Source organism: Erithacus rubecula, assembly GCF_903797595.1.
Source record: "Erithacus rubecula genome assembly, chromosome: 16".
NCBI classification, from domain to species: domain Eukaryota; kingdom Metazoa; phylum Chordata; class Aves; order Passeriformes; family Muscicapidae; genus Erithacus; species Erithacus rubecula.
In genome coordinates, this window is record NC_136668.1 from 13,924,453 (window position 1) to 13,952,106 (window position 27,654).

A 27,654-nucleotide genomic window follows, 5' to 3' on the forward strand; every position below is an offset into this window, starting at 1 on the left:
TGATTGACTACATGCTTGATTTAATTTAATCAAATGGAGCACTGAGTGCTGGTAAAAAAAAAAAAATCCAAATGTGAAAGTAATTTAACTGAAACTAATTCATTAACCAAGGTGAGTCACTGAGGAGGTCAGTAAACAAGCAAGGAGTAATATGGCATGAACCATCTACCAAAGACCAAGGTACAGTAGGCTTAGAAGAATAATTCTAATTAATTTCCCTCCTCCCTCTGAAGTGATTGCAGTGATCCAGTGATCCTGACAAATACAGGACTGGAAGTAAAATATCCTCATTTTTTCCTATCAGAAGAGGCAAAGAAAATTTCCAATTTATTTTTTACTGCACTGATTGTACCCAAGAAAAGATAGCACCTATTCTTCATGGAAGATGCAATACAAAAAGAAGTCCCAAAACCAAAGCAGCATCCCCACAAACCTCTTCCCCATTTCTCAGCAATGTCAATGTAAAACTGGGGTCAAATATTTATGTTTTCCTTGCTTCTCCTGCATGTGCTCATTACTCCAGCACGAATTCATCCTAGATTCACTTTGTCCAAGATCCTGAACCAGTTTAAGCAGAACCATTCTGGCAAATTTTTTGAAACTACACTGACACTGGCTGAAGTTTAGTTAGTCTACTGCATATACAAATCAGATAGCCAAGCTCCAGCTCTATTCAGAATCATCCACCTTTAGGATATTCCACTCACATTTTGCAAGTCTTACAGAAAAAAGTATAATAAATATTATTTAAGTTACATTTTAAATTATAATTTTAAATAGGCAAGTCACAAGCAAAGGGACAGAACTTAAGAAAACATAAAGTAAAATCCAACTTTGCATGCAATGCTACCTCACATTTAGCTCGCTGAGCCTGACTGCAAGAGAATTCACATGAGCATTGATTTCTCCTTCTCACCTGGCAAGGTTTTTTGTTGGTTTGTTTTGGGGTTTTTTTGGTTTATTTTTGCTAGAGGAGTAAGTTGAAAATCCATGCTGCATTTTAGAGTTATCTCATGCAGCACAGGCAGAATTCTGATATGTCTTCTCCATTAAGTGCTCATAATCCCAGGAATGAAAGTAACTCGTTTCTTCCCAGGGTGCCTGTTAACTGAGAAACTCATCTTAATGGAATGCACAGCTCAGTTAAACATCTTCACACCACAAACCATTAGTGCCCCATGGGCAGCTCTGCCAGGCCCTCCCTGCCTGGGGCTCAGCAAAGGAGGGGATGGGATGCAGGAGATGAGCAAACACCGTCAAGGGCTGGTGCTCCTGACAAAATGAGGGCTCTGGGGCTGAACTGGCTTTGGCTAATTATCAGCATTAGATCACCTTGCCAGTCAATTGCAGAGGGATCAGCAAATCCTGCAGCTCTGCCCCCAAACACACCTGCAGAGAGATCACTGCTCTGCGAGCTGCCTCACAGGCAGAAGGGAACAGGAAGCAAAAATAATTGCTTATATCCCTCCCTTCTCATCTTGCCCTTCTTCCACCCTCACAATTTACCTTCTAGGATATACTCGGTAAACCAGTAAAAGTGATAATGGAAATTAAAATATCTGAGGTGCAACCATTTGCCTACAAAGTTGATATCACAAAAAGAAGCTGTAAAGGGCAAGGAAGTGAGGAACCAGCCTGAAACTCACTGTCCTGTTATGAAACTCTCCCAATATTTCATTTGCAGCAGGTTCTTCAGTGGTCACTGCAGAGTCTGGGATACACAGTGAACATCTGAGCTGGTTGATGGCACCCCAGAGCAGTAACCACATCCCTGTGCTTGAATTGGATTATTTTTTCCTAAACAGAAAATATTAAAATTTCCCTAATTAACACAGAGGTGGAATGCACAGATTAAAGACTGTGAAATAATCAGTAAATAGAATTAAAGATGTAAAGTTATGATGAATAACCAGATTATAAACATAATTTTATAATTATGCACTTGTACTTATTTCCTAATTTTCTATATATTATTGGCAGCCTGTAGAAAAATTCAGATCTCAGTTCTGAAGTTATCAATAAAATACCTTCCAAGTAGCACAGTATTGCTATTTTCATTGTATAAAACAAATACCTGCTTTCCATCCAATTCAAAACAAAAGCAAACCCCCTGTAATGGATTACATTATTCTGCACCACTTTTTTTTTTCTAGTAGCTTTCATAAGAACTGTTGTCATACAAAATTGCCACCAAAATCTATGTGTACTGTATTAATATGCCTCAAAGTTCAATACTGACACAAACAGTATCATCAGGTGATAAAAACAAAGATGCTGCAAGTGTGACATGAAAAAAGAGTGTTCAAATGTTAAAATCTAATTTAGCAATTTGCAAATTGCTGCTCTAAAAGGAGGAATTTAGCACTAATCTTGCTGGAAGTGGCATATTTATCAGGAACTGATTTGCAGCTTTCCAGGCAGTAAGCAATGATGTAAATACACTTCTGGGTCCATCAGCACTATGCAAGAGTGAGCTTGAACAGACAAACTCAGGGTGTGGGAAGGATTAAGCTCCTGGCTGCCAGTGTTAATGAGTGTGCCCAGAGGATGCACTGATGCTCCTGCTCCAAACCAGCTCCATCCCAAGTGCCCTGGGGTGTCTCAGCTCCTGCTCTGCTGGGCAGTGAATCCCAGCTCCAGGGATGCATTTCCCTCTTCATTTGACCCCTGGGCATGCCAAGCCCATCCTCTGTGTCAGGACACCTTCCCTCACCAAAGAGCACACAGGGAAAGGGATGGGACTGCAAAAATATCCAATATCTTGGGCTTCAGAAAAAATCCCTTTGGTTTTGCCCTGTGTTGATGCTGGACAGCCCAAGGATGCCCATGGGCAGCTGTGTCCATCCCTGCAGAGCCTGGGCACAGCCAGGGGCTCACCACACCTTGGAGGTCTCTCAAGAGAGGAGATTCCCACCAGTGGGGTTTTCCCAATGTGCTGACTTTGATTTCTGCATTCTGTGTGGTCTCTTCCCTATCTGAGCATGATACACACTCAAAAAGCAGTAATTAAAAAGAAACCTAATTTTAAGCTGATTGAGTAACAAATGGACACTGACAAGGTTCTGTGCATCCTGCTGGAGCAGAAGGATCTTCACTCACCCAAGCCACAGCTGGGGGAGACTCAGCAATGATATTTAAATCTAGGAAATGCAAACTGGTTGACGCTTTCTCTAAACAGCAAAGGGAAATGCAATGTCACCTTTTTCTTCCAAACTTTGCTTGTTGCACAAAACAAAAGTGAATGAGCAAAAGAAAAGCAAAAAATTCCCATGGGATTTGCCTGTTCTGTCATTTCCTTTTGTTCCCTTTCCTTCTGCAGCTCCCTCCACACCAGCAACATAACAGAGTCCCCTTCAAAAACTATTTCAGTAGTTTATCACAAGTATAAAGTCAAACATGAAATACTGAAACACAAATAAAAGGAAACTAAATACACCATCTCCTGGGCACCTAAAACAAAAGTAGAAAAAATTATTTTTCCTAACATTCAAATATTCTGAAATTAAATAATTGGAAAGGGAGAGGTGGCACTAATGCAACTCTGTTTTAAACTTCTTATATGTGAAATCTCATTCCATAGGCAGCATTCACCATCAGCTAAACTGACCCACTGAACTCTGGTGTAAGTGTCAGATGGCAGAATTTAGTTTCAAGTACTCTTGAAAAAGTACTCAGGCTTGACTTTTATGACATTCAACTACTAAGCATGCAAATCATTATTTATTATTTCTTAGGCTTTCAAATCTCAATGGATTAAAGAACACATTACATGATTTGGTCAGAATTTTTTTCAGCTCTGTATTTTAATCAGATTATGGCTGTGGAGACCTTAAGTTTCAGACTATTTCCCCAGCAAAGAAAATGTATTTCCACCAGCAAGAATGAAGTCACCCTCTGTTGTGAACCTATACAGTGTTTTTTTGCCTCAGTGTAAGAGTTCTTTCCACATTATTTGGCATCATACATTCCTTGTAATTTATAGCAGCCCTGAATTATTTCTCAGTTTCAGAGCTGGGGGACAAACAGCCAAAAAGCCATAAAATTTAGGTACCTATGCCTATTTAAAAATCCCAGCAGGCACCTAAACGAACTTCCAGGACTCTAAATGCAATTAAAATTCTGACTTTAAGTAACAAGGACAAAATTACAAAGGAAGGCTGAGACTCAAAAGAAATTTTTCTGCCACTGGAAGAAAAGCTGCTGCTCTCCAGTGCTTGGACCTGCAGTTTGAACTGTCTGAGGCATCAGGAGACATGAAGATCTTTCAATCAGTCAAGTTTTAGTGAACTAAATCCATAAATAAGCACAAAGGATGAATTTCAAAATTGCTTTCACTGTGCTGTGCTGAGCAAGGGTAGGAGAGTTGCCTGTTGGGCAGAGTTTTTCAGTAGTAAACTGCAGAGGAAAGGAGATGTCAGTCAATGATAACCTCCCCTTCAAAGCACAAAAAGCTTTGCAACTTCAAAAGGCACTAATGAGTAAAAATTAGTATCTGCCCATCCCTGTACTACTGCCTTCAAGTAGAATTTATTCTATTTTAAGTTTTTTTTTTTTTTTAATGTATTTGTATTCTTAATTTATTCCCAGTCATCCTGAAAGCTTTTGGAGACACGTAAGATCATCCCCAAAAATGACATTCAGTGACTGCCATTAATTTCCCATTTCATAACAGGTAGCATAGAGGAAAAGCAGTATATTTTCCAGCCTGTGGTGTGCAAAACTCCTGGAAAGGGAGCCAAGAGAGGTGCAAGTCTGTTGTCAGCTGGTTTAAAGCCACTGCACAATTCATTGTTCAAAGGTCTGCATTTGTACTGGAAAATATTTAGGTATCCACAACCCTAAAAATGTTGAAAAGAGGCTGCAATAGATGGTTTGTTGGCACAAGCTCTCCTCCCACTGGAAGATTTGCTACATACATTGAGGCACCAGCTTGGAAGATTGTGGATATTTTCTGCTGAATGGGGCCCTTGGAGAGGAAATATTTGATTTACTGCAGAGTTCTCATTTCCCTGAATTGCAAATAAAGTGTAATTTGATTAAATGTAAATGAATCCTACAATACTTTTGGTGGCTTGTCTGAAACAATTGATTGTAATGGGCATCCATCATTTGGCTTTATTTTAATTCAGAGACAAAAAAGGCAAAATGAGAAAACTAAAGCAAGTGCCACTAACATTCTAGAGCTGGAGCAGTGGAGATTCCTGGCGTTGGACTGTCATCCCCATTGTTCTCAGAGTAGAGGGAAAATGCAAAAGCAAAAGCAGAAGAATAATGGGAAACACATACATAGAAATAGATCTAGAGGAAAACTCAGCTTCTTTCACAACACGCTCTGGTAAATCATCTTAAGGAGCACAATTTGTTAAATTTATTTTAACATCAATATTCTAAAACGAATGAGTAAGGACAATTAATATTGCTCTGTTTCTCAGTTAGAAGAAAAGCTTTGTTTTTATAGATCACCCAAGTTCTTTTTCACCAAGATAATTTCCAAGTGCATAATACTCACTACAGCAGTTCTTGTGGTTGGAAATAATAAGAGAAGTGAAATTACTGATACACACAAGCTTGATAAACTTTTGGTGTCACTTTCTTCAAATGTGGAACTACTCCAACCACAGAGATAATAATAGATGACCAGATTGTAACTGCTTTATTGCTTCTTTTTCCCCCATAAATTTTAATTTTGGAAAGTTAAGTGAAAAATGTGGTTTCAATTTCCTACAAATTGCACACAATTGGGTTTTAACAAGAAAATAGAAAGAGATGGTACGTTCTTTGGAGTGAATTAGGGAGAGGAGTTTGGGTCTTTGTCTTTCAGCATCATCAGAATAACAAAGTACAAAATGCAAAAAAGATGACAGCAAAAAAAAAAAAAAAAAAAAGCAGCTGTACAATGTACTAAGAAAAGCAAGGAGTAATTCTTTACCTAAACAAGCTCTGAGCAATTTAACAGGGTAATACCTGCTCTAGCCTTTCTCCCCTCTGTTTCAGCAGACTGGAGCTTAGAAGAACCCAGGCTGCAGACACGTGTCACAGGAAAGCCTCTAATAAGCAAAGGCTGTGTACAAATAATCCTGTTCCAGCAGCACCAGGGCTGTGCAAAGCAGCCCTGCCCAGGCCATGTTAAAAAACCCTGGATAAATACTTACATGGAACTACCAAAACAAGAGCAGAAGTGAAAGCCAAGAGGAGACAGAGATAATATTGATTTTGCCCATGGGGCTCAAATCAGTGTGTGGCTTTACCCACACCTACAACTACAGAACACACATCAGGATCTTAAATCACACTCAAGGTGACCCAGATTTCCTTCAGCAGCAATGATCCAAGAGAGGTTTTTGAGGTGGAAGAAGGAGTAGGTAAGGGCAGCACCAAGCAAATTAATAGAGGATCCTGCCAGGGCTGCTGCAGAGAAATGGGGAAATTTTAATTCAGGATGAACAGTGAGGTGACCCCAGTCAAACCAAACCCATTGGCCAGCACAGCTCTGAAATGGGGTGGTAAAGATTAAAATACGAGATGGAAAATCCACTAAAAGCTTGTGGCAGGCAGTCAAAACCTACTGCAAAGACTGTAGGTATTGTGAACCAGAATAATCCTGTGAAAATGTGTAGAGGTCAACAACTAGAGTCCTAATTTAATTGAGTACTTAAGTAACCTAAAGAGTTTCCTTGACTTCCAAGTTGTTTGGCTGATGCTATGTAAGGATGCACTTGAATCTTAAAGCATACAAATTGATTCACACCTTTTTAAATAAAAAATAGAGTGAAAATTATGTAGTAGTGTATGTAAACACAAAGCCTTTATCAGTTTTCTTTAAAATGTTTAAAAATACTCAGAGCTTATTGAAAAAAAAAAAAAAGTAGGAAATAAACAAAAGAATTTTAGTGCAAAATAAATTTTCATTATCAAAGTGTATGTGAAAAAATCAATTTCCCTAAGAAAAAAAAATCTGGCACTGTAAGTAGCACTTCAGGGGAAAAAAACCAATCTTCCATAAAAATTCAAATTATCAAATTTGCAAAATCTAAAGGGACAAAAGTTATTAGGGAATTACTGCAGAAATTTGAGAAAATATCTGTGATGAATTTCATGCAGCTTTAGACTTTATTACGCAAATCCCTAGGAATTTTTTTTCTTTTTACTGTAAACCTCAAACTGTTTTCTGAAAACCCACACATGTACTGATGAAACAGCTGAACTGCTCTGCTGACACCCCATGCCATGGTTCCTTCCTGAGTTAGACCTAACACACATTTTGTCTGTCCTATGACTGGAATCACCAAAGGCAGAAAAACCCCAAAAAGATGTTACAGTACCAACACCTCAACTCACAGGAAAATAATTCTTCCAGTGAATGGAAATGCCTGGTCCTACCTCCTTGCAGAGATACCAGCATGTCCCAGATGCAAAGGGGGCAAGAGAAGAGGGTTTTCTTCACCCCACGTGTCCCCACACCCCTCAATCATTTATTATCATTTATCACCCTACCAGCTCAGCCTGACATGGATTTTTCCCCCGGGGTTTCTAAACTGGAGATGCTATTTAGGTTACAAAAACAATTGCAGGTTTTCTGCTTCCTGAGCCAGCAGAGCTGTGAGTGTGCAGAGGATGTGAGACCTGCAGGGCTGTGGCCACAGGGAGAGCACCCAGGGATGGAGGGACAGCTCTGGGACACCATGGCCAGCAGCTCAACCCACCCTGCAGCTCACAGAAAGCAATTTCCTTTGGCCTCTGCATCAGCCATAGGTTATTTTCTTCCTTTCATTTTTTTTCTCCCTTGAGCAGAAGTGTCTGCTTCACTCTGCCCCCCTCACTGTGTGGATTAAAGGGGGGAAAAAAGGACAAACCTTGTGAGCCCAACAACACTGAGGATCCAGAGCAAATCCTGCAGATCAATGTTGGCTGAAATTTGCAGGAGGCCTGATGTGTTCAGAACTCGATCATCTGGCCTGGCTCCTATTTCTAGATAATGATCATGGGATGCAGTAAGCTTGCACACATAGAAAGCAGGATACACCTTTGCCTTCACAAGTGCTGAAATGTTGCCCTCTTACAGGACTTCACTGGGTTTTTGGGGTTTTGTTTAATCTCACACAATTTCTCCTTAATTATTTCTCGTTTTTTTCGCATAGGTAAATCTTGTCTGAGCTCATTATAAAATTCTCACTGCTAAATTATTTATGCCAAACAATCAAGTGTGGTACCTTTGCAGATGTCAGCAGATAAACAGAAATGCAATGTTGCATGATAGAGTTTAATGCTGTGGAAATGTCGGGGTGCTTATTTTCAAATTCCACTGACCTTTGCTGTCCTTCTTTCAACTTTTGCTTATTGCCACAGAAAGAAAGCACTGCAACGAGATGGGGAATTTTTATATGAGGATCCTGAAAGTCAATATTTAAGGGAGGTGTGTTTCCTCAATGGCACCATTGCTGATGATGTGGCAGAAAGGCACCACTTACCCAGACCATGGGCAGTATGAGAAACAGGAAAGAGCAGAATAAGCAAAGCCAAACTCCAGGGTTGCCCCGAGAGGAGCACGGGAGCACAATGCCTGCATGTTGTTACAGGGGGCTGCTGTGACATTAAGATATTACAGGTTTGTGGTTATTTGGGGGGTTCCTCTCTTTCCCTGCTGGCACTGCAGGCTCTGTGGGACCTGTGTAACAAGGCAATAGTGTCTGGGAAATAATGAGCAGGGGAATGCAGTGCTGTTCTTTCATTGCAGTGTTCGGTGCGATGTTGCACACTAAAGCACCAGATCAATACCTCCAGCAGCAACCCGTTCAATACACCTGAATTATTGCTTCATTTTTCTTCTTATTATAGATGAGTTGTGTTATTATTTTCCCCAAATCGATATTTTACAACCTTTTTTATCCGTTTCTCCATAAATTTTGTGATTACTTTAAACTGGGAATTCCGGTACACTAAATAAGATGCAGTATCTGAGAGGCACTGAATGTACCAACACGATTTTTTACTCCAGACACTGCTTAAAGGCAGATCCTAATCAATAGCTAAGTAGGAAAATTTTTACGTAAGAAAGTTGGAAGCAGCACCACGCTCACAAAATGAAAATCCAGGTTCCTAGAAAACACTGGCTCCAAAATGAGGCTATTTTAGAAATAAGGGGAAGGAGAGGCCTGATGGGCACTTGGAGTGGGAAATTTAATTCCAAACAGATATGCTTTTTTTGCTTCCCCCCAGCTAAAGGGCGACCATAACTCACTGAAATTGTTTCTTACAAAGCAGATAATCCTGTGCACCTTAGAGTGATTTAATTAGCTGCCGTAGCTGTCTCCTGCTAAGTGTTTAAAGCATCTGCAAATCAAATCATGTTAACTCATCTGCTGCACCACTTTCTTTGTTCTGTGCATAGGACCTTCCTAATAGCATTAATAGAAGCATGAGTTTCCCTGGAGAGGGGAGTAGCAAAGTGAGTTAATTACACAGTTATTGTAAAATTGTGTACATTATTCCACAGAACACGCAGGGTAAGTATTAACTTGCTACACAGAAAATAGGGACAATTTTGGGTGATCCCAAGGACCTAAATGGGAGAATTTGAGGGGAAAAATGCAGATTCCCAGTGAAGCTGGAGGAATTCTGCCAAATTCCTGCACGCAGTCTGCCTGGCCTGGCTGCTCATGGGCTGCAGTGCAGGATCCTGGCTCTTCCCCACACTTCACTGCAATTTCTATCCTCACATTTACTGCAGGATTACAAGATTGAGCAGTAGGAGGTACAGTAATCTCCATTCAGTGTTTTACAACATTTTAAAAATTTTAAAAGGAAAAATTAAAAAAAAAATCCCTGGGATTTTCTGCTCTAAATTGCATTGATTTCTGTTCTTATCCATTTGGTTTAATTAGGCATCACAGACTCCTCAAGGAGCAGGTCCAGCAGTTCTTTGGATCTGGGCATCAGTATTACAGTGGGCCAAATAATTCACAACAAATTATTCCCAGTCAGTAACTCTCCAAAGAGATATTTTTTTCCAATTATTCTGTTTAATTAAAGTATTTGTCAAATAGTTTTTCTGACTAACCTTATCCTTATAGATAGATAGATAATTACAGAGTGGAGTTATAAATTTTTAATTTCAATTCTCCATTTATAGCATATGTTCATCAAAGGCATCACTTCACCTGTGTTTTTCTGCTTTTCAGTCATATTTCTGAACAACCAACAGTAAGTTTTACATCCTTTTGTCCAGGCAAAACCATATACACCACAGAAAATTCACTTTCCATAGCACACTCATTTTTTCTCAGAAGGGATTGTTTCAGCAAACTCACTTGTTCAAACATTCACAGGGAGCAAAACACTACAGGGAAACTGAAGGAAATTCATTGCCAAAACACAAATGAATATTCATGGTCCACAGAAATACCCTTATTTTCCAGCTCTAATCAGCATGAACATCTGTGAAAAAAAAATCGAATGGGGGAAATTGGAGAGGGGAGGGGGTCATTTCCATCCTTTCCCTTAGGCCCCAATTTAAAGAGGGTTCATTTGTCTTTTTAACAGAACTTGCAGGCAAGGCAAGGATGAACAGTTTTGGTGAAGAAAGGTTTGGCCTTGATCTGGGGAAATCTGAACAAAATTGTTCATCCCAGAACAAAAGATACCTGGTGCAGGTTCTTGTTCCTGTCCCTGGCCAGCCAGACCTGTGATAGGAGCTCTTCTATCAATAACAGCCCCTGAGCTGACAGAAACACCCAGGAATATCCAGACTCAGCCAAATAGGTGAGACATGGCTCAGTCTCATCCTTTTAAATAACTGGCATGCAAAGTTCAGTGCAAGATTTAAGGGAGCAAAGAAGTACCTCAAAATTAAAATCAGAACCTGTAGAAAAAAAAAAAAAATCTTGTTTTTCAATATGATGGCCACTTGAAGACTTGTTTTTTTGGAACAGCAATGTAATGACTATTTCTAGTAGCTGTGCGTGTGTATGCGTGTGAACTTCAGGGAGAATTCTTTTTGGAGTGGTGAAAATAGTCAGAGATCTACATTTGGAAAAAATATTTCCCTAGCAGAAGTGACCTTTCAATGTGAATTCATGGTTACTTCTGGCAGCAAAATCTTGCCTTCCATTTTTACAAATATAAGCTTGCTGCTGGAACTGCCTGAGCACACAAACTACATATTTTTATTTGATGAGTTGTAGCCTTCTGCAGAAACTATCCCACTGAAAGCTGGGAACTGGGCACAAAATAGGAGATAAAAAGCAGAACAAAAGGAAAAGGGGACAATAAATAGAAGCATTTCAGAAACTTTCAGGCATTGTAATATTTGGGGTAGTAGTTACTTTCCTACACAGCACGTGGAGCACTGAGGGTGAAATGCTTCTCATCCAGCTTCAAACAAGTGCAGATTTGGGAAGCTGCTCAGAGCCCATGTGCAGGCAGAGGTCAGAGGGAAGTTTCCTGAAGATTCCCCTACATCTTAAATGACATCTGACAGTCCAGGGAGTATCAAACCCAGAGCTCCAAAGGGTTCACTTCATTTTTATAAGGTACAAGAGGGTCTCATGTTAAAAGGGATAAAATCCACCCTGGAGATGCTGCAGTGCTAAAAAAGGACATCAAATTTCCCAATTGTTCAATTGTATCCCAGTTTTGCTCTGTAATTTTCAGATTTAAAATGGAAGATTTGGCATCAATTTCTGTTTTAACAAACACGTATTTTTACTAGATGGTTGTTACAATATCTTAAATGCCATGTGCATTTGCTCTCCCATGGGGTCCTAAAAAGTGCCATATTTAGTTGCTTGTGTGGGGTTTCTCTCTGTGTTTTTTTAGTTGGGTTGTTTTAGGTTTGTTGCTGGTGTGTGATTTGAATGGCTTTTATTAACTCTCTGTCTGCTGGGTGTGGCTTTTCCTTTTCTTAACCACCAATGCTGGCACCTGGTGCTATCCAACAGCAGCTGAAGTCCACAGCTCTTCAAGCATAGAGGCTAACCACAATTTATGGCAACAGGAAAAAGCAGAAGAATCATGTTTGGGAGGGAAGGGAGAGGACAGAAGTTAAAGACATTGAGAGATGAAATAACAGTAGGTATGACCTTGGGGCAAACTGTGCAAAGCTGCAGCTCTCCATAGGCAACTGCCCAAATCCAGGCTCGTTGTGATCCTGCCTGATCTCCCCATGGTGAAAACTGCCATCAGCTCCCTGGTCCTTGGCAGTCTAAGTTTGGTGTGCAATGGAAAAAGTTCCTTCAGAATAGCTGCAAAAGCACAGTTTAATTTACATCATGCTAATATGCTGGTGTTCTAATATATCAAATAACTTCTGTCCTACCTTGTGGAATAAAACATCTGCATATGCTTGGCTTGGCAGGATTAAGGCATGATGGTTTTATACTTCTTAATGAACTGCTCACAGCAGAGAAGGGACAAGATCTAATGGCAAAACTCTTTTCAGTGAAGGTTATACTGTTATATACAGCCCTTAAACAATTGAGCTTGAGATTTTTTTTAAACTAAAAAGCAAAATGTAATAGTTTTAGCCCCACATTGTTGTCCCTTAGCAACAGCAGCAGCTGGGCAATGACAGAGACCTGCCAGGAGGTCCCAGAAAAGCTCATTGGGATTGCTGAAACTTTTGTGCAGATTGAATCTTCAAGGAAATTCTGCTTTCTCTAAGACATTATCCAACCATTACCATGAAATAAATGTGGCCCACTGCCACATTTCTCAATAATTTAAAACACCATGGTTACAACTCTTTTCTGATTTGGCTCCTGTAGTGTCACCAACAAGCAGATCTGGACCTACAGGGTCTGTCTGCACTGCAAAGTTTAGTACAAAATACTCAAAATAAGTTAAAATAAAGTAAGGATGGACACTATAACCTGTGCCAGGAGGCAACTCTGCAGAGTTTTGGGGCAGCCTGAGAAGCTGCCAGGATTGAGCTTTGTCATACTGTGATTAAACTGTTTCCAGCATCTCCATCCCATCACCAGGGCAGAGCACATCACTTATGCACTTGATATCTTCATAGCTAAGCAGAAGAGCCTGTGTGAGTTCTTGCAAGATAGCAGAAAAGTACAAAGAACTTCACACTCCATGCAATAAATTGCTCTTGCATCCACTGAGATGAAAGGCTACAAGTACAAGATTTTCCTTTTATCTATATATTAACAAAAAAAAGCCTGAATCTGTAGACATGGGCTATATTGAGGCACATCTCCTCTGTAGTCACTGCTGTCAGAAGCTCTAACCAGGCTAGATAAGCACTACTGGCTGTGTAGGGCTGCTGGTACAAGCAGAAGGAATGAGGCTGCCCAAGTCCTGCCTGCAGGGAATGATGCTGCACATCCCAGAGCTGGGCACTTGTGAAACAAAATGCCTCAGCAAAATGAGCCCTCACTAACGAGCACCTCAAAGGATTAAGCACATCTTAAGGAGACTATTTGGCAGCCAGTGCTGTGTGAGAACATGCCTCAGGCAGCTGTGCACTGAATTCAAGTCCTGACACCCTCTCCAGAGCCAGCACACCCTGGGCACCTCTGAGAGCCTGGCTCAGCCTGGCCACTCTTCAACCACAGCAAATCCTGCCCACCATCCCAGCAGAAACCAAACATGCTGCACCCCACGAGAAGAGCAGGGAGGATGAGTCAAGAACATGCATTCCCATGAAGAAGCCAAAATTCCCAGTCTATTAAACATGTCAGTGGCAACAAGTAGTGGAGGATTCTGCTTTCTGGACCAGCAAAGTGACAGTGTCTTGTCCCTCTTAGTTCAGCCTCTGCTGCCTCTCTAAACTGCCCATTTCTGTGGTGTTTGTCTAACCTGATACCCACACATTAAAGGCAGTGAAGCCCCCTGTAGAAACAAAGTACAATGCAGACTTTTTAGAAATTCATCTCAGCTCCCTGTTTTTACTGGCCTTTTTTTTTTTTTTTTTTTTAAGAGGGAATAATATCTCATCAAGTGACATGAGCTAAAAGGAGAATAAAAAAAAAAAGATTAACAATTTCAGTCTGGAATAAGAGTTTTGAAGCGAGGGTATGAAAATTTAAAGGTATTGGGGTAGGGATAAAGGAAAGAATTTACAAGGCTTATTTTGTGAATCCAGAGGGTTAATTTATCATGAAGTCTGGAATTTGAAAAGCAAAAAATGGTTTATTGGCTCTGAAGGTCAGATAACAATGTTATATCATATTCAATGGGTTAAGGTTCCAAGGGTCTACAGGGTTGCATGACAATTGCAGGAATCCTTATAAAGTCTATTTTATACCTTTATTGTTAATAGCTTTCTAATCCTTTAGCACAAATTTATAGTTTAGAAATGGCAACACATCTTAAAGATTAAAGGTATGTGACAAACAGTTCATGTCCTTTAATAATCAAATCACATAGTTTAGATTGGGGGCTTATCAGGCTTTTTCCTACTCCATGGTTTCATAGGTAGAAAATACTTTATATCCCTATTACATGAATGATGAATGGGACCATTGGTTATGGGCTGTTATTTGCTTGGCTGTAGTCAATATGTTTTCTTTGGACAGGGACTTCAGTGATTTATTTCTCTTTTGGCCTTATCACTTATTAACTCAGGGCAGACAGAAAGAGCCAAGGTTGTGAATAAGGACTAGTGCCCATTTAGCCTTCTAATATCAGAGAAAATATTCTTTTTAATGATCCAGCTACCCTTTGCTGCGTAGAGTCTGATTGCACTTCCCTCTAACTAGAAAATAAAGGTCATATTTCTTGGAAAGTGTATACATAAAATATGCAAAATAATATGTTTCCTTCCCAGCCAGCTTTATTCTGACGGTTGCTGTAATTGCTTTCATTTTGAAGCTGTCCTACAGGTACCCTGCACACTTTCAGTGATTGTTTTTTGCACTGTGTTATGATGCTGCCAGTATTTAGGAAACACCAAAGATATGAGGGCTCTGTTCCTATTAGAATAGAATAGGGATTTTCCACTTTACCCCCACCATCCCCTCCCTGCAATCAATTGGGATTCCTCCCAGCTTCCTTCCCTGACTTTCTGCAAACCAAACCAACCAACATAATATTGCTAAAATTCCACTCTGATAACTGCCCATACTTCACTCCACTGGGCATTACAAGCCTCCAAACAAATATTTTGGTAACAACATTAACACCCCAAACTCCCACCAATATAATAACCACGGAAATTATTTCATCTAGAAAACCTTGTTCCAAAGCAATGGCAGCATTTTTTTTTTATTTTTTTTTTTTTTCCCTGAAAGTTTCCAGGCAGGACAGGTGACTGACTCAGTTAATGGACTGGAACATACAAAGGGCCAGGTTCAAGCTTAAACTCATACAGAGATTTTCTGAGAGCAGCTTTTCTCCTCAAGGGCAGGTAAGACCCAGATCCCATCACTGATGGGGGCTTGGAGGGAGAGGCTGCACCAATCCCACCCTTGTTTTCCCTGTCCTGGACCCAGTGGTGCCATCAGTCCTTCAGCAAACACCTCTGGAGTCCCCATGGCAAGATCCACTTGGGAAGCAACACTTGGCACAGTGAGATAAAGGGGGAACCCAGTGAAATCTGCATTAAGATATTTTTTAAATAGCTGTTAGAATGATTGGGGTTTTTTGCTGATTTCCAGAGGCATTAATTAAATTTTCTGATAAAAGTTTACATTTACAAAGGGGTTTTTTTATTTTTTATTTATCCTTACTTGATGGTGCTCTAGAGAAAGGATTTATATGTCTCCTCCACAGAGCCTATTTGAGATCAGGAACAGATTTTCCATGGAGCATCCAAAGCACAGGGTAACTTGCAGCACAGGACTCTTCTGCTCTTAGGAACAGACAGATCTTATTTTAAACTTCATATATTTCTTTGCATTGAAGGATTTTTTTTTCTGTTCTTTTGCAGCACTTTCTGACTATTTAACTTCAAGACATCTGATACTTTTTATTCTGCCACCACTATTAATATTTACTAGTGAAAGGCAGATAAAAACTGCAGTTAAAAACAAATGGCATTCATTTGCTTGCTACCAGATCTCATAGCTGGTCACTCTTCTGGAGAAGTGATGTGCTCTATATTTCATTTCAGCTTAATGATCCTCATATCTTTGAGACTGAAGAATTTTATAAACACATCAGGATAAAACCTGAGACAGCATCAGACATGCTGGATTTTTTTCTTTTATTTTTATTGTTCTGTTGATGGTGGCTTTCTCTCCTGATTTATACTAATCAGTTATTTAAGTGCTCATGATTTAATAATAAACACACATGAATGAGGCATTGTAAAACTAATGAGGTTGTGGATTACTGATTTTGAGAATAAGTGCCACTAGGTTTTCACATTTTTCAGGAGCTAGCAGCCACACAGCTATGGCCAAGGTTAGCTGGTGTAAGAGTCAAACTCAAATCTGCAAGGATCAAAAAAGGCTCCACTGGGGCTACAGGAGCCTCTTGACAGCCAGTCTGTCTCTTATCACCACTTCTTTTTCCTTCCTTTTTTTTCTTCCTTTTTTTTTTAATGTTCTTTTCTTTTGTCGCCAAACTCCAGAACACTCCAATCCGAAAACTGTTTCACTGATTATTACATTTTGAACTTTGCATAATTATTGCTGCTTTCTTGAAAAGAGAAAATTTTCCTAGCAAAGGAAATCACTGTCATTTACCAGGTTAGAAACTTAAGAGACTCAAGATCAATTTTTAAGTGTTTCCAATTCTGATCAGATCTCTGTACATGGCTCCAACCTCTGCTTCCAGGACCTTGGACTGAAGTTTTAGATGGTAACAGGTAATTTTGGGTCTCTTACTCTTGAAGGTATTTGGCTTTAAAAAAATGAAAAGAGAATGATTCTCAGAAGACAACTACTCCTGTGCTCCTGTAAATAAAACCATCTAAATTTAAGAAACTAAAAATGTAATACCTAAAGCAGAGACTTTTGGAAATGTTACCCAAATCATCTGTGACCTGCAAGGCCCTTCCTCTTTGTACACAGACTCAAATGTTTTCAGAAGATTTTTCCACGAGACCATTTCTTCTTGTAGCAAACAGGGGGGTGAAAAGCTCCCTGAGAAGCCCTGTGACATTTCAGAGGCAGACGCAGTTTCCCAGAAATTCTGTGAATTTCCTGACCCTCACAGCACCAGGATTTCCACATCCCTCCACACACAGTGTAACACAAACACTGGTCAGTCCTGGCAGTGTCCACTCTGTCCCCCTCAGCCTTTGCCACAGTTCCTGCAGGATCAGAGCTCAGCATCTGGGTTATTCCCAGAGCACTGCCAGCCCAAGGGTGTGTTTATTCTCCATCCAGCCTTTTCCACCAGCAATTCTGGAGGCACATCCCACTCCACAGCCCATAACAAGCCCCAAATGGCCCAAGGGGCACTTGTCTGTTCCTCTTGGTGCCCTGTCAGCACACAAAGGGTTCAGCCCACACCCACCCTGTGAGCCTAATGCAAATTAAAATGGTCCCTAAATTCCAACCTGCATCCAGCCATGTAACCTATGTCCAAAGCAGGAGCAGTATTTGGGGTACTGCTCAGCCAAAATCTGAATTAACCCACGTTGCAACAACCTCAGTGACACAGCTCTGTACTTCTGGCCCCTATGAAGTCCTTTGCTCTGCTTTGGGAACAAAAGCACAAAATCTTAAACTAAGCAGGTGGTAGAAGACACAGCATAATGCATTTTTATGGGCCCTCCATATGTCCTTTCCAATATGCAGTGAGATAAATTCTCATCTCACTTACAGTCGTGCAGCCCCACTCAAATCTTGCAGTTTAGTACCACTGCAAAAGTCATCTGTGAAATTCATGTTGCCCATGATTCATCCACTTTTTAAAAATTAAAACAAACCAAAACAAAAATCTCAAAGGCCTGTCACAAATTTGTGCAAATTGTCATGTCCTATTTAAGGCAGCCATTTATGCCCTGAGTCATCTTGCCAAACCACCTATGGGTTTGTACCTCTAATCTCTTCCTTTATCTCAGTTTCTCCAGTCCTAAAATAATACTAGTGAAACACACCTAACCCCAAGTGGTGACACAAAGCTGAATTCATTCAGTGCTCTCCAATGCCAGAAGAGACTTAGATATGAATGGTGCCACAGCATGTCTGGGTATTTCTATGTGTAATATGGATTTTTAATATTATTCTAAAAAGAACACACATTCAAGGTGTGTTCAGAGTTCTGTATTGCTAATAATGTTCTCTCAGGAATGTCAGATCTTAAAATCTAAGAAATAATTGCTCTCTAAGTGCATGCTAATGGCTCGCTCTGGAGATGGAAAATAAAAAACTTATGTTTTCTTGTAAGCACAGGGTTGTTGCTGGTTTATTTCTTTCAGAAATACTCACAAAAGCCAGGATTTCTCTGTATGTATGTGACCTTGATTCCTAGATGGCACATGGACTACTTAGAGATCATGTTACTAAGTTATTTGCAGTTACAGAGGAAAAAAAGGCTAAAATTAATGGGTCACTGGGTATTTTCTTCTGAGAACTTAACTACTTAACAGTAAGAAAAAAAAAAAAAAAAAAGCCAGTTTACAGCCAGGTGGCTTGAGGGGATATTTTGTTGAACACTGATTAAAAATAATTTCTTCTAAATGAGACCTGACCACAAAATGGGACCATTAACGAGCAGGGACATTCTCACCAGAAAGGAAACTACGCTTGATCAACTCCTGCACCGCCCACAACCCCCAGGTCTTGTTCTCCCTTTCTCTCTCACACACTCTCTTTTGCTTCTCCCCCCCTTGCTTTTCCTGCTCTCCCCTTTTCTTGTTCTTAATAGCAGGGTAAATAAGCAGCAAGTGATGCTGAAATGTTTTCGGCCAAAAACAGAGGCCAAACTCCTCTGAGAAAACATTTGGCCTCTGTGGTTTTGTAATATGTTCCAGAACACTGAGTTCACTGAAGAACATTGTGAAAAACTCCCATCGGCTGGAGTGATGCTGGGGAATGTTACTGTATCCCAACTTCCAATTGGTCCATTTCCTGCAGGCCTTGTTAAAAAAAAAAAGAAGAAAAAAAAAAAAAAAAGAAAAAAAAAGGGAAAAAAAAGTGCTATGCGGGAGTTAAAACAAGTTCTCATGGGAAAAATGAATGGCAAGAAATTCTAGCTTTAAAAGAAACAGCTAATCTGCTAGTTTGATTGTTCTTCAAAACTTACAATGAACCAATAATCCTAATTAAAACCACTTGGCCTAGTTCTCTAAAGCATCATAGCTTTTTCTATGCTTCGTTTGTACACACCATAGACTATTAGTTTTTTTCTAGTGCTCACTAACAAAGTGCTGACTTTGTTGGGATGGCTGAGCTAATTTCGTGAACTCAGTGTGAAACCTTAGCTAAACAAAATTGTGGTAATTTTCCTTAATTTGTAAAAGTGATTGGAGTGCAAACAAAATTTTCCTCTTGGGTCAATCCTATAATTTTCAATTAACTAAAACTAATCGGCAGGCATGTACCGAACCTGCATTTTGTTTAAAGGGCTGGAAGGCACTTCTGAAGGTCAGGATGCATTAATTGTTTTTATTTTGGTTTCATTTAGTCCTTTTTAAAAAACTACATTTAAGTTCAGGCTGGGTCTAAAAGGAAAATGCAAATTGTGTGAGGTAGGATTTCAGTCACAACACCTTTTCTATATTGATTGTATGGACTGGATCACCTTTGATTTTATCATTATTGTTTAGTATTTCATACTACCATTTACTGGATGAAAAATACTGTGCCTTAAACACCACCAGAAAATGCATACATGGAAACACTCTCCCTAGTGGGACCTTTATTTCCACATTCAGCCATCTGCTCTGGGCAGACAAGCTAAATTGCTGCCCTCCTTTTTACTGGAAAAGCTAATTAATGATGACCTCAAAAGCAACCTCAAAATGGGTTCAAGCCATTCTTATATTTAAAGAAGTCATCAAAAATTTCTTTGCAAAGTTATGGGGAGCAGGTTTCCCCCTCTTTTTTCCCCTTCCATATCTACACCTGCCCTTTCACCAGCCCCAGGGGCAGCCACCCCAGTGGAGTGACAACAGGCAGGACAGCACAACATTCTGAAAGAAAGAGAGGAGGGAAAGATTCATCTCAAACAGTCCAGAGCTCTGGGCAACACCCTCCTGTGATGGTTCCCACCATCACCTTGCAACAATCATCAATTTGACTTTCACTTTTTCTTTTGTTCCAACACATTCAAAACTCTAAATAATTTTTAATGCGGTGTGTTATGTCTAATATATGGATTTCCCGCACATTGCTGAAATCATAATGCTCACAAATAAACACACACAGCCTCCACAAGTGCCTGCTGCTCAGCCAGCAGGGCAATATTTTAAGAGCCAGTTTAAAGAAATCCAGTGCATAATCCCATCTGGAGGAGAGGGTATTTGAGAAAGACAAGAAAGCTTTATAAAGCACCTTTGTTCAACTTGCTTAGTGTTAACAAAATTCAAATGAGAGTTTCCTGCCCAGCTGGAACACTGAATTCTCTCCTCTGAGAGTTGGAGCAATGCATGATCCCAGTGGAACTAGGAATGCCTTAGTCACAAGTATTTATGGTATATCCTAAAGTTCCAGGGGCAACCAAGGATGAGGAAATGAATTGTACTGGGTTGTGCTGAGCCATGGTTCAGGCAAACAGTTCCAGCATAATCCTGTCTGTAGATATGAACAAGTGCATTAAAAGCACATCCAAACCAGGGCAAAGCTGTTAATTCCTGTAGCACACACCTTCAGAGGAATCAACAACACACATCCTTTTTAAAAAGTTAGGCTGCTTTATTTATTTCCCAGGCCATTCTTTTAACTACTGAGAGTGGTTTGACACTGACAGCACCTGCAATGTCCCAGAGTGGGTTTTTTTGGTAAGTAATTCTTGAGGTCAAATCACTCAATTTAGTTGTCTCCAGTGTGGGAGACCACCCCAAAGCACCCTGCCAGTTGCTGTGTCTGCAGCAGTACTGGGCTGAGAGCTGCCTGAGCTCCCTGGAAGCCAGAGACAAGTGATTTATGGTGAGATGGGCTGGCAAACAGGCTTTGAACCCTTGCAACACTGGCTGGACAACATGAGATGGAGATGTTTAGCAAGATCCTTCTCAAGGTTTGTGTGTCTGGCTCCTTGTACTTGCAATTGTTTAAGTACTGGAGTATCTGCTTCCCTCCTTCTTCTCCCCTCCTGGCTAAAGAGATGTCCCATTGAGAGGACAAACAAAAATCCCACACTGGTGTGTTTCCACATTCATCCCTACAGTCACCCAGCTCTCACTCCAACCTCAAACTGGTGCCTACAGTGATGCCCTCAGCCAAAATAAGATACAGCACAGCTCTTCATGATTAAAGCAGAAGCCATAGCAAGTGTGATATACTGCCTGCCCTATTTCTCCCCCTTACATTTAAAGCATCCATACCTGTGTAAATGAACCTTCCAGGAGTTCCCTTGCAGAACTGCTTGGACTTGTAGGACAATGTGACTTCTACAACCCCTGGGATATGTCGGGGGGGCGTCTGTACACGGATGGCATGAGGAGTAATCAGCTAGAGAAAACATTGGGAAGGGAGAAGAAACAGACAAAAAAGCACTGTTAGATGCTGAACACTTCTTTAATAACACTTTCAGATCACAGTAAACAAGCTTTGAAACATGCAATTAACCTGTCAGTGTTTGAATACAGTCTTGATGTCACCCACACAAAAGCCAGTGACCACAATATTTACAAGCATTCTTGTAACAACATTATTCCTGTTTTCATACATGCCAGACACTTGTTTCCTAGTACAAGCAACAGCCCTGGTTTAATGCAATAATTCCAGCCTACAGCAGCAGGACACCCATGTTTGCTCAGATGAATTCTGGGGTCATGACAGTGTCCAACAAATTAGATTCATAAATGACACATGATTACACATGTGAACATGGCACAGCACAAGTCCAAGGTTTTAAATACTCCAGTCCTCAGCTGACATCTGTACATTGGAAAAGCACCCTGTGCTGCTGTTTTAATTTTCTGTTCATTTTGTGGAGGTCTAACTGATTCCTGTAGAAATGCAAATCTTGGCTTCTAAAGGACGCTGGATCTTTCCTTCAAAATTATGAGAGCACCCAAAAAAAGAAAAGAAAACCATCAAACCATCACTTCCAGTCTGCTTTCACTGCATTGACTGACACATCTAAGAGGGCTTCTTCAGGATTTACACAGAAATAAGTAGATAACTTGACTTTCTTTTTATTGGGGCAGGGGACTCTGATCCTCCTGGCACAAAGGTTGTGGGGGGAGTGGTGCTACACTTTCCAGTGTGCTGCACTCTTCAGACTCTAGACCATTTCTGCTTTTTCAGGATTCTGGACTGCATTTAAAATGTCCAGAAATTATTAGCAGAGCCATCTAGGAGTTCACTAATTTATAGCTGATTAACTCAAATCTCTGCTGCTCTCAGAAACTACAGTACTTTCCTCCCCATCTCCAAAATGTTTCATTGTGCTCCCTCAGAAAAAAACAGCAAAAAGAGGTCTGGAGAAAAGGTGGCATGATTGTGTCCAACAAGACAGCTCTGGCACAGGGATAATCCTTCTCTGCCTGTGGCACATTAATGAATGCACCTCTAGAGAGACAAATAAAACCAGGACCATAACCTGTCTTGACAGTGAGCAAAGTGTGAGCACCCCATGCAGTCAACTGCTCTATGCTCTTGGTTGAATGTCCTGGATAAAGGAATAAATTTCAATAGATTTTTTTCTTTACTAAAAATCTTATTTTGTTCTTATTTTTACTAGGAACCAAATGTTTCAACATTGTAGTAAGGCCCTACCAAAAAACCCAGACTTTTATCCAGTTCTTTGTTTAGGGCACAGGACTAAAAAAGAGCACAGAAGGAGAGTAATATCTGTCTGAGAGCCATCTGTGCTACAGAGGGAAATGGCACACACAGTAGGGAGCTCTCCATATTTAAAATAAGAAAATTAATATTAAATCAAGTTGAATGTTAAAACCAAAACTACCAGTATCAAATGCTCCAAAAGCTATTCAGATCCACAGAAGTCAGAAGCCACATGTCATTTTAGAAATTATCATGTAGGGGTTGATGTCTTCTTGTCTGGGAGCTCCTAAAGTATCTTTTCAGGCTCTGCTTTGGAATCATGTGGTTTAGAAATTCACTTACTTTTAAAAAAAACTTGCCTTTTTTTCTAAATTGCTCACTCTATCAATTTGGAGAAAAAAATAAAAAATTTAAAAAAAAGAAAAATTAAAAACCAAAACCAAACCCCAAACTTCCATGGAATGCTTTTACTTAAACAGAGTCTTCCAGTTGAGCTGACCAAAGCCTAGAAGTCCAGGCCAATTCTCTCCATGCCCTAAAAAGCCAGCAGAGGCAGAAGGCAGTGCCAAGCAGCAATTGATTTCTAGTGCTTCAGACACTTCTCATGCAGGGATGAGCCACTCCCTGGAAGCTTCGACCACTCCCCACTGAACCAACATGACAAATTCAGACTATTTGCTCAACTGTTTGCAACCAAACATAACTGAGATAAATCCCATCCTCAAGTGGTTCTGGTTAACTGGGTGAACTGGCAAAATGAGAAAAAAAATTATGACTTTTTTGGGAGGAAATATTTGTAAAAACAGCCAAGGATTTTAGTAGTAAAGGTTAACACGCTCATCTTACTGCATCAGCATGAGCCTTGCATCCCTCACCCCCATCCTGGCAGGAGCTATACAGGCAGCTTCTGGTTGTATCTTTGAATTTCCCAGCATTTACTGGTCTGTCACCACTTCAATGTTCTTTAAACATAATTTGTGGCATTTTCCAATACTCATCTTCCCTGGTTCCCAAGAAATGTCTGACCTATTTATGGTCCATTGTTACAGAGAGCTGGGGAGAGTTAAGCAAGTTTCCTGGTTTGTTCTCCACAAACAGTTTGGTTTTCCTTTGTGCTCTGAAGTAAATAAGTTTAACTGCCTTTAAAACCACAAATATACAATAATGTTGCCCACACATTCCCAAAGGGTGAACATTATGTCTGAAGTTCTATGGTTTAGGACACTCAGGATGTATTTTATTCCTCTCTTCCCTACAACTAAAGCTTGGGAGGTACACCAGGAGAATACATGTGCCTTTTCCTTTTGCTTTTCCCCTGTCACATCTGTCATTGACCACTGGCAGGGATTCAGTGCTGAGCCAGGGGTGCCTTTGTTCTGGGCCAGCCTTCAGGTCTCCTGCACACAGAGGGAACTGCCCAGCTTGGTTAACACCAGGAGCTCCTGTGTTGCTGTCATAGCAGGAGATTGGCTTTAAGGGACAAAAAAAAGGTTCCCTTGCACATCAGAATCTCCTTGGGTTTCAAATTCTGGTTCACAGCTCTGCCAGGATCTGCTATGGACTGGGAGCAGCTCTCCAAATTGTCCTGACTCTGTTTTGCAATCCAAGTGACCCAGCTGGTGCTGTACATCTCTGGGCAGTTCAAGCCCACCCATAGCAAAAAGCAGATCTGCCCTGCCTCCCATAGCTCCAGAATTATGAGATGCTTTTTACACTGTCAACCTGGGGCCTGATGTTGGGAACCTACTCCACTTTTCTCCTTTTACACTGATATAGGCTGTTCCTTCTTCAGGGCACAATCTGCCTCATATTTACATGCAAAGCATCTGGAAGAGGTGAGCTATTACTATCCAGAGTAATTAAAAATACAGACACCCCTTCTGGATGCCTCTGAGCCCCAAACAGCTGGAGACTGGTGAAGAGTTTTGGGGAAGCATCACTACTACATGTTCAGCCTGTTGTTTTAGCTATCTGTCCTTGCCCAGTGCTAAACACAAGACTCTGAGGTAGATGAGCCCCCTGTGTGACCAGCAGGGCCAGTTGTGCATCCTCACCCCAGCTGGGAACTCTTGGTGGATGAACAGACACCAAAACAATCATAGCAACGACCTGCCAAGAACCAAGAATCCCTAAATATGAGTTATGCTCCTTTCTGAATATGTCTTTTAAATGTAAATATTGAGCAAGGCATTAACCTGTGACTGGGATGTGAACCCAGCAGACAAAATCCCAGATCCATCTTCCTCCTCCATTCCAGCATTTAGCAAATTGAGAAACAGAGCTGGACATAAAATTAATAACTGGACCTTTCTCCCAAGAGATTTTCAAGTGATTTGGCCTGATACTTAGCATCTGCATTTGCTGTTTGGTGTAAATTCTTACATGTCAGCTGGGACATGCAGGGGGTTGCACTAAAACCTGAGTTAGGGATCTTCTGAATGGTGGGTGGTGCCTGCCCTTCAAAATCCAAAACACATTCGGGCTGAGTGTGTACAACAAGCCTCTTTCTGTGGTTTGCTAATATATTCTAGGCATTCTTGTGTGATACAGCATCATTTCACACTCTTCAGAGTGCCAGGTTACTTTCTTTTTTTAAAAGTGACATTTTATAAGGAGATGTCATTAATCTGAGTCACTAGTTTATTTTTGCATGCTTCAGCTCTGGTTTGTGGTTAGGGAAATGGTGACAATCAGTCATAAATTTGACTTTGACTCTGTGTGAAGAGGACCATTAGAACAGGAATGAAGAAAAATCCCACCAACTGAAGGTAATGACAGCTTTCAGTGAGAACAGAACCCTTAAGGTACCTATATTTTAAAAAACGACCAATGACTTTGCATGCCTCAATTCTGGGCATCCACATGCTGCTTAATAAGCCTTGGTTTGCAAAAAGAGGGTGCCTACTCATTTTTTAAAAATGAGTCAGAGCTCCAAAATAAGCACTCAAAACCAGAGACTTCCAAAATCAATAACAAACATAAAAAGCAAAACAACAAACTGTGTCACAGAATTTGATTCAGCAGCAGTCAAAAAAAAAAAAAATACACAAAAAAACACCAAACCAAAAAATTCATCCTATGTTTTTGTGCTGTACAAAGGTAAAAAAAAAAAATGAAAAGGAAAAAAAAAAAGATGTTTCAGTGCTTCATCTTTTCTCAATATAAAAGAAAAAGAAGTTGTTTCCAGCTGACTCTGTACAGCTGCAGGAATGTTCTTGGCAGGAAAATGTTTGAAGAAATAGTTCATTTTAAGCAAATATTGTGGAATATTTACAAGAAACTAATTTTGCCTTCACAATCATGTATCTGCCTGCAACTCGACTCTCAGAGTGTCAGCACCCAAACAAGAGAGAGAAGCAGGGAGAGGCTTTTGGAATATTTGGGACCACGCAGGGATTTTTGGAGGTGAAAGCCCCAAATTCCAGCTCTGTGTGTGTGTGTGCACTGCAGAGGCAGCAGAGCCTGTCTGGCACACAGAATGTTTGCTGGGAGGGTCTGAGCACATCCAGCATGTGCACACGACAGACAGAGCTGTTTGTTTGGTGGTTATGAAAGTCCCTTGGAAAAAAAAAAAAAGGGCATTAGACAGCCCATTCTGCTGTATTCTAAAAATACCAAGGGCTTTTAAAGTCATTTTTATAAAGTAATATGGGAGGTATGGATTAATTGAACCTACTGGCTTAGGGTATCTGCATTTCTGCTCAAAATTAATGTGACAAATTAAGTTTTTATTTAGTTCTCCCTGGCTGAGAAAGGTTGCAATTATGTTAGAGTGTTTACAGCTAAAATATATGTTTAAATAATAAATATGTGTTTCAGAAACCATTTCAAACCTCCTTTTTTAACACAGTCAACTCCATTTCAAGCATATAAATATTTCAATTACAAAACTTGAATACACGTAAAATAAATTAAAAATATATTATTTACATTTCAAATTATTTATAACATGCTACTTGACAGCAACAAATTCACTCTTAAAAGAAAGTTGGTTTTTTTTCTATTGCCTCTTAACTTTACTTCTGAATTAGGGTAGGATTTATATTTTAAATATCCATGCAGCTCAGGTATTTACATGGATTTTGCTATAATGAAGTCTGAGTAATATAGGACCTTTATGATAATTATCTTCACAGCACCTCTCCAAAGAAGGTGACTAATCTTATTACTGTTTGAGAGAAAGGGAATTGAACTTTAAGTAGATTATACGATTTGCCCAAGGTCCCATGCAAAGTCTGTAGCAAAATGATGCTTAATTTCAATATTAGACTTCATCCCCCAAACCACCTGCAATTACAGCTGAAACTAAAAGCTGGAAAAATCCACTTGAAAACTCTCTGCAAGACCCATTCTTTTTCTTTAGTCTCTGCCTATCTGGTTTTGTTTAGAATTTTCTGAAGTCCAGTTAAAATTATGGTTTTTTTGGATCCATGAAACAACTGGATGAACTTTAAAATTCGTCCAGAATTCAATGACAAAGTAACCTGGCCAAGTTTGCTCATAACTGGGCCTTACTGGCAACTTGGGATGAGCCTGCTCCAGTTTTGTAATGGACTCAGATTCAGAGGATTGACAGTTCAATTTTATACTCTATTAAAGTAAAACAAAAATATTCTTCTTGGGTACTGAAAATGCCTTAGACATTTTTAGAAATGGGAAGGCAAATGAAAGAACTTATTTTGTACTTCATAGGTGGCTTGTATGTGTAATTTAAATTATTTATAGATCACTATTATTTAGGGATCACTCAGACAGCTCATGCATTTCTGCACTTGTTTACCATGTTTGTCTGCTTCTTTTAGAAAGAATGTTCTTTTCTCTTATATGATTTTTGACTGCTCTCATAGGTTATGAAATGAGA

General features: G+C 40.1%; 1 protein-coding gene across 8 annotated transcripts in view; it reads right to left on the reverse strand.

Annotated features, from left to right (window-relative positions):
- EBF1 (EBF transcription factor 1) overlaps window positions 1–27,654 on the reverse strand; it is a 262,099-nt gene that overhangs the window by 36,142 nt on the left and 198,303 nt on the right. For all 8 annotated transcript variants that reach the window (XM_079319450.1, XM_079319449.1, XM_079319447.1 and 5 more), the window contains exon 10: window positions 21,386–21,512. In XM_079319450.1, the coding sequence (XP_079175576.1) occupies window positions 21,386–21,512 (127 nt within the window). The remainder of the gene's footprint in view (window positions 1–21,385; window positions 21,513–27,654) is intronic.